Genomic DNA, 8,342 nt, shown 5'->3' with positions numbered 1-8,342 from the left:
GGTCTGGAATAGGACCTGGTACCAGAGTAGAAACGGTCTGGAATAGGACCTGGTACCAGAGTGGAGTCGAACCGAGTCGAGCCGGTTCTACGTAGTGGAAACGCGGCATTATATTATGAAGAAGGAAGTTTTACGTCCAATTACAGTAAAGATGTTGACAAATAAATCAGACAGTGGACAAGTAGTTGAACTCACACAGCTGTGGTCTGGACTGGACTTGAACTGAACCCCAGGTCCTGGGTGTAAAGAAGGTCAATTCTCGGACAAGACCTTCAAAACGTGGCCTTCAGACTGGTCTTGAGGACTACAATGCTAATGTGCACACAGATCCGGTCCCCCATGTGGACCCTGTTACAGAACGGTGCTGATGGTGTCCAGGTCTGGTCCCCCATGTGGACCCTGTTACAGAACGGTGCTGATGGTGTCCAGGTCTGGTCCCCCATGTGGACCCTGTTACAGAACGGTGCTGATGGTGTCCAGGTCTGGTCCCCCATGTGGACCCTGCTACAGAACGGTGCTGATGGTGTCCAGGTCTGGTCCCCATGTGGACCCTGTTACAGAACGGTGCTGATGGTGTCCAGGTCTGGTCCCCCATGTGGACCCTGCTACAGAACGGTGCTGATGGTGTCCAGGTCCTTGCTGGTGTGGGAGCTGCTGGGCAGTGACTTAAGGTACTCCAGGTGCCTCCGTGCGTCCTCCTGATTGTGTCTGACGTAGTAAATGACGTATGCGATCACCATAGTGAACCATCCGAACATGGTGACGAACATGGCTACGTCGGTGGTCTTATGGTGGAAGTTGCAGAAGTTGATCCCTGAGTCCAGCACCTGGATGACTGGTTTTCCTGCGTACTCCTCCTGCACGGCGCTGTGGCAGACCACCTCGTTCACCGTCTCGGGGTCCAGACGCAGTTCTCTCAGGACCTCCTGCAGCGTACACTCACAATGCCACGGGTTGTTCGACAGGCTAATTTTGGCTCGAAGGTGGGCGAACGCCTCCTTGGGGACGCTTTGGATGTGGTTGTTGGACAGGTCCAGGATAAGCAGGCTGTCGGAAACCCCCTGGAACGCCCCGCTGTCCACCGTTTCAATGTCATTGTTGGACAGGTCCAACTCCTGAAGGTAGTGCAGTTCTCTGAAGGCGTGGTTGGGGACGTGGGTGATGTGGTTGGACGCCAAAAGTAAAACCACGGTATCTCTCGGGAGGTCTGGTGGGACCCGGTCCAGGTTTCGGGACATGCACTGGACCACCGTCAGACCACTCTTCTCTATGCAGTGACAGCTGGTGGGACAGGCCGACGCCGGGAAGGAGGCGAGACATATTCCACAGAGCAGCCCACAGAGCAGAGCGAAGCCGTCGGAGAGGAGGGCCGTTCGGGGCCAGGCTAAATCCTGCATATTCAGCAGCGTCCCACTTTTCCTGTCAGACAGAGCACACATTGTTCTCAGACACTAAAGGGTCAGATTTTCCAGCTTCATTGGTCACCATTACATTATCACACAAACGACGGCTTTAGCTCCGAGGAGTTCCTCCAAACTGACTCACTAGAAAAGTTATTATCGTTAACGAAAACTAAGGAAGTGACCAAAACTGGAACTGAAAAAATATTTTCATTAACTGAAATAAAAACTATCATTAAAGAAAAAAAACGATAAACTAACTGAAACTGTACTGTGTGTTTATAAAACTAACTGAAACTGATAAGAATTATGGATAAAATTCCCTTGTTTTCATTTTGTCAATGTTGGATTGATATGAGAGCAATTTATTTCACTCCAGCAATTTTAGCTAGCGGCACCATATGATATTTAACGGTCCCGTCACTTGTGTTCACTTGTGGTTTCCAGTCGTCTTCTGGTCCCCACTCTACCTGGAAACATGGAGACTAAAGCAGCAGAGTCCGGTCTGGGATTGATTTGAATAGGAGCACAGAGAAGAAGAGAAAAGAGACCACTGAACTACAACTGAACTACAACTGAACTACAACTGAACTACAACTGAACTACAACTGAACTACAACTAAACTACAACTGAACTACAACTGAACTACAACTGAACTACAACTGAACTACAACTAAACTACAACTGAACTACAACTAAACTACAACTGAACTACAACTGAACTACAACTAAACTACAACTGAACTACAACTAAACTACAACTGAACTACAACTGAACTACAACTAAACTACAACTGAACTACAACTAAACTACAACTGAACTACAACTAAACTACAACTAAACTACAACTGAACTACAACTGAACTACAACTAAACTACAACTGAACTACAACTAAACTACAACTAAACTACAACTGAACTACAACTGAACTACAACTGAACTACAACTGAACTACAACTAAGCATTTAGAAAAAAATGAAAACTAATAAAAACGAGCAAACCTGCTCTAAAAACTAATTAAAACGAACTGAATTAGAGAAAAAAAAGTCAGAACTAAATAAAACTAAACTAGAATGAAAAATCCAAAACTATTCGAACTTTGCTCACTAGTTTAATAGAGTGCTTTGATATTGATTTTTTTTTTTTTCTTTACAGAATGTACTTACTGACGATAATCCACAGGGGAATTATAATTTCATTGTTCAGTGGATGAAAGCCTCAGGTTGGAAGGAGCTGGACCACGACACAGGCCTTCAACATCTGCACTGGAAAAACAAAAGGCAGAATGTTTTTTACAACAGAGTTTAGCTTCTGAACAGCAGTGTTAGTCTGAAACTTTTCATACCCACGCTTTTCTTGACACCTTACCGCTACAACAGGGTTATTGTTAGACTTTAGGGATGTAACCGTTACCGGTGTAACGATAAACCGCGGTAAAATTGCAGACGGTTAGTATTACCGTTTAAATTCTAATTATCATGATAATCATGTTTGATTAACACACTTTTAGGGGAAAAAAACCCCATGTAAAGATCTGCTTTAATGTCAAATATTTGAGTATAGTTTGAATTTATTACAATTTAAATTGTATATCCTCCTCAGACCCAGCTCTGGGTTTTCTGTCCACATTTGTGGACAAGAGTTTCACAACTTTATATAAAAAAAAGAAAAGAAAACTGTCCACCACAAAGGACATTCAATAAAAATTTTTTAAACTGCATCTGAAAAAACTGTTGCATCATGATGTTTCCAATATAGGCACTGATTTAATAAAAAAAACAAAAAAAGCTGGTACTGTGCTGACATTTCCTGGGTTTGAGGAGGATAAACCTAATATTTGGAACCAATATTCACTTTTAAAGTCTGTAAAAAGGTTTGTTAAACATCTGTGTGTTATTTATGCAATAAATTATATACATCTTTCAAATCAGAATTTATATATTTTAGTGTGTTTTTTTGTCCTTTTCTGTTTTTATAGTAGGTTAAAGTAAAAAAAAAAATAATAGACAGATGATATAGATGAGGTTGTGCTGAAAAAACAGATCCCAAACATGGGTATAGTGAACATTTGTTTATATAGTATATAAAGGTAAAACCAAAAGGACTGAAAAACAGACCAAACAGACTCAGACCACTAAGGGTTAATATTGGAATGTTTCTGACACAGAAGGGACATTGTACCAATTATTTTATTTTATTTTTTTTGTTGTTTTCTTTTTTTTTCAAAATACAACTTGGTTAAATTCTTTCAGTGTGTGTATTAGTACTTTTTAAACGTTTTCAGCACAATTTCAACAATACTGTGATAATAATAATAACTGTGATAATTTTGGTCATAATAACCGTGATCTGAAATGTCCATATGGTTCCATCCCTGTTAGACTGACAACAGAAAACCTGTAAGGGCTGAATATAACCCTGACATTAACCAGCTCTAATTCAACCGTTACCTCAGAGGGTCAGTGAACGCCTCATGACCTTGTGGATGTTATTGAGTGCCATGCTTTCAAGTGCATATTTAAATGATGGCGTACATGCACACAGTGAATACGTCTTCCTCTGAGGACCCCAGCGATGGACTCTCCCTAAATGAGCAGAGTAAATGCAATTCCTACAATGTTTACAAAACGTATAATGCAATTATTGAGTCAAATCCATTTTACTTTGGTAAATCTCATAAACTGACAGGCACACTCAAGGGTCATCATCAGCATTCTCATTCAATTAAGGGGAAGTGGAGTTTTGTTCTGCGTTGTTTGGTATAAATGTAGCATGAAATTATCCTCTGATGCCAAAGCGTCAACTTACAAAAATGCAAACAGCTCATCTTCCTTTATCTTGATCAAAGATAAGAAAAGCTTTTCTGTAACACTCCCTCATCTCAAGGACTGTAATAGCTTTAGACAGATAGGGGAGGCCGGGGACACTTGTAACAATAGATGATTATTACGCCTTGACTTCTCCTATTAGAAACAAGTAAGAGGTTCACAACACTCACTGTGCACATATTCAGGCTGTCTACTTAGACCACACTGTAAAAAAAAAAAACATGAAAAAACAGTACTATTCCAGCAGCAGGGGTGCTGAAAAAATCCTGTCAAATAACAGAAAATAACCATCTGATAAAAATACGGTAATTTTCCATAATTCAAATACAGTTTTTTGCCCTAACTTTACATGAGATTTTGCATATTTTTGACTTTTTTAATGTTTAATAAAGAATATTTACATGTATTAAAACAATCCTATTCCCTGTAAATATATACGTAAATAATTTTCAGTGAGACTCAGTTGTCCAATCCACTGATAAAAACTGTATTTGGACAGTTTATCAGTGCTTATACATGTTATACATTCACAAAAATACATTTAATCAACATTTTTGTTGTGAAACCTCCTGTAATTACACAAGATATTTGTCAATGAACAAACAAGTCTGGTTCAACTGACAGAACTAATACTTCTGTTACCGTTAATTGTCAGTAATTTTATCTTTTTTTTAAATTATTTTTTACAGTATGAAACTTTAAATTAACAGTTTAATCTCATGAATAGAAAAGAAATATTTGTGAAATTATGATACATTTGCAAATGTATTTGAACTGTATTTTTCTGTGAAAAAAGAAAAAATTTCTTTAAAAAATGGAAACTTTTTGGTTATTCATTTACAGGTTTTTCCTGTTACTTTTCCATTTGACATGTAAAATCACAGTCTGTTTTTGTCATTTTGTCATTTTGTTGATATTTCCTGTATCTTAAAAATACAGGAAAAATCTGTAAAATAAACAGTGAAAATTCTGTTAAAATGACAGATTTTTTTTTTTTTTACAGTGCAGTGGTGTCAACTCATGTTAGCTCAGTTCCACATTCAGCCCAATATGAGCTGAAGTGGGCCGAACCAGTCCAATAACAACAGAACAATATATAAATAATGTCAATTCCAAACTTTCTCTTGGTTTTAGTGTAAAAAAAAAAAAGGTAAAACTACATGATGAAAACATTAACATCTAACACATAATCCTTAAAAAAAATTGTGAATAATGTGAACAACCATGAAAAAACTGAAATTTTCCAGGAAAGTAAGTGCAGTTGTACCAATATTCTGCCTCAGTTGATCATTTACACATGGGCATTACAACGTACAGACCACAGTGGATCTACAAATACACATTAAATCACAGTTCTATTCATAATTTCAGGTTATTCAAATAGTTTGTGAAAAGATAGTTTGTAAATGTAAAACTTTTCATGTAATTTTGCTTTTTTGTTTTTTTTTTTTACACTACAACAAAGAGAATTAGCTGGAGTTTGATTTATAGGTTATTGTGATCGTATTTGACTGGTCCGACACGTTGGAGATCGATTTGGATGAATGTGGAACCTGAACTAAATGATTGTTACTATCTTCAGTGTCAGTGTTGGAGCTCCCACAGTGGACCCACTGGTGGGCCGTCTACTGATCTAAACCGTTTAGTTCCTGTTGATCCATTAATCCTATCAATCCATGTCAATAATTGGTGTAAAATACAGTTCTTCCTCATCTTTTCATGGTCATCAGATATGACCATATTTGGACATTCAGAGGCTCCATAGTTACTGTGGAAACACCGTCATCTTCTCCAACATTGCTTCTCCAGTCAAACCCATGGAGTTGGATCAGTGACAGTGGACGGACACAACTGGGGGTTATGTTTAGATAACACATTTTATTGGAAAAAAATTAACTTTTTCTTCTTCTTTTTTTTTTTTTTTTTTTTTTATCTAATACCCTTTGAATTTACTCTGAGCTTTATGAACATCTACATGATCAGTAAATTGAATATAGGACAATTAGGCTGATTTTCACTGGAAAATACAAAATGCAGAGGATCCTGTTCGAAGAAGAATGGTGATAAATCATTTGGGAAAGACAAAACCACTATTGGAAGTTGGGACCAACAATATGCAGTGGGTCTTTCAGGGTCAGACAGGCTCTGTAGGTGGTTTTAACCCTCTGAGGTTCAGAAAACTGTTCAAAAGTGAACTGGTTATTCTAATGGAAATGACTTTGGATTTGTTGGTAAAATGAAGTGTTCCAGCGGTCCAGGGTTGAAGCTGTATACAGATACAAACTGAGGACTGGAGTCCTGCAGGACCAGCAGACCAGGACGGACCCCAGCTCAGACTGAACCGATCACACACACTATGAGGCTCAGACCAGGACGGACCCCCAGCTCAGACTGAACCGATCACACACACTATGAGGCTCAGACCAGGACGGACCCCCAGCTCAGACTGAACCGATCACACACACTATGAGGCTCAGACCAGGACGGACCCCCAGCTCAGACTGAACCGATCACACACACTATGAGGCTCAGACCAGGACGGACCCCCAGCTCAGACTGAAACCGATCACACACACTATGAGGCTCAGACCAGGACGGACCCCCAGCTCAGACTGAACCGATCACACACACTATGAGGCTCAGACCAGGACGGACCCCCAGCTCAGACTGAACCGATCACACACATTATGAGGCTCAGACCAGGACGGACCCCCAGCTCAGACTGAACCGATCACACACATTATGAGGCTCAGACCAGGACGGACCCCCAGCTCAGACTGAACCGATCACACACATTATGAGGCTCAGACCAGGACGGACCCCCAGCTCAGACTGAACCGATCACACACACTATGAGGCTCAGACCAGGACGGACCCCCAGCTCAGACTGAACCGATCACACACACTATGAGGCTCAGACCAGGACGGACCCCCAGCTCAGACTGAACCGATCACACACACTAAGAGGCTCAGACCAGGACGGACCCCAGCTCAGACTGACACGATCACACACACTATGAGGCTCACGCTGCGTTCGAGGTCACCCCCCCACCCCCCCCCGCCCCAAGGAGCCCCACGTCTCCTGCTCTGTTTTCATTTGTCTTTGGTTTTCCCTCGTCTTTTTGACAAGGTCTTTGGGCTGCGCACACACACACACACACACACACACACACACACACACACACACACACAGCAGGAGGTGTGTGTGTAGACAGGATGTGTCACAGACAGATACTCCACACCCTGTGGTAATATTATGACACCTCTACATCATTAATCCATTCAGTCTTTATTTCATTTTATTTTTCATCTTTGTTCTTACAGACTGTGTTTGAGATGAGCAGTCTGACATCCTTGATGTCAATAAACCTGAACATTTTCATTTCCCTTTAACTGTGAATTATTAACTTTAACCCTGTGCAGATTAATTTTTCTCTCTATTTAACTTTCTTGAGTGGTTTATCACCATTTATCTATAGTATGATCTTCTTTTTTTCAGTGATAATCAGTTATTTTCATATATTCAATCTACTGATCAGGTAGATGTCCATGAAACTCAGGTTAAAGTTCAGGGTTATTACATATCTATATCTATATCTATATCTATATATATATATACATATATATATATATATATATATATATATATATATATATGAAACAGAGAAAATAACAGTGTGTTTTTTCAGTCCGATCTGTCAGTACCTGATCATAACCCCAGTGTGTCCATCCACTGTCATTGATCCAACTCCATGGGTTTGACTGGGGAATCAGTGTTTGTTTTAGTTCATTTTTCTACACTTTGTTGCCTATTTTATTATTGTTCTTCAATTTTGTTCAGTTTTTGGCTTATTTTGTTCATGTTACTTATTATTTATTAATTTCTTATTCATTTCTGTTCATTTTAATTGACCACTTGGCTGTTTTTTAGTTCATTTTGTTGCTTATTTTATTCATTTTTACTTTATTTTAGTCAATTTTTGCTGAAAATACATATACATACTTCACATTATTTCTTATTTTGTGCATTTTTTACTCACTTGTGTTCATTTATTATTATTTAATATACATAAACCCAGTGTGTCCATCCACTGTCACTGATCCAGCTCCA

At 39.5% G+C, this 8,342-nt stretch overlaps 1 protein-coding gene across 1 annotated transcript; it reads right to left on the bottom strand.

The window, feature by feature from the left end:
* Positions 1-597: 597 nt before the first annotated feature.
* Positions 598-1,423, bottom strand: LOC115411896 (leucine-rich repeat-containing protein 3-like). Its single transcript, XM_030124167.1, has one exon. It carries the CDS (start codon positions 1,395-1,397, stop codon positions 606-608), a length of 792 nt encoding a protein of 263 aa, XP_029980027.1. The 5' UTR covers positions 1,398-1,423; the 3' UTR covers positions 598-605.
* Between the last annotated feature and the right edge of the window lie 6,919 nt (positions 1,424-8,342).

This window comes from Sphaeramia orbicularis, chromosome 21 (genome assembly GCF_902148855.1).
Source record: "Sphaeramia orbicularis chromosome 21, fSphaOr1.1, whole genome shotgun sequence".
Lineage (NCBI taxonomy): Eukaryota > Metazoa > Chordata > Actinopteri > Kurtiformes > Apogonidae > Sphaeramia > Sphaeramia orbicularis.
Note: the sequence above shows the minus strand (reverse complement) of the source record. Positions and strands in the feature narration are given on the sequence as shown.

Bases quoted from the DNA above. Each gene is read 5' to 3' on its own strand.
- LOC115411896 (XM_030124167.1), bottom strand. From the start codon at position 1,397: ATGCAGGATTTAGCCTGGCCCCGAACGGCCCTCCTCTCCGACGGCTTC.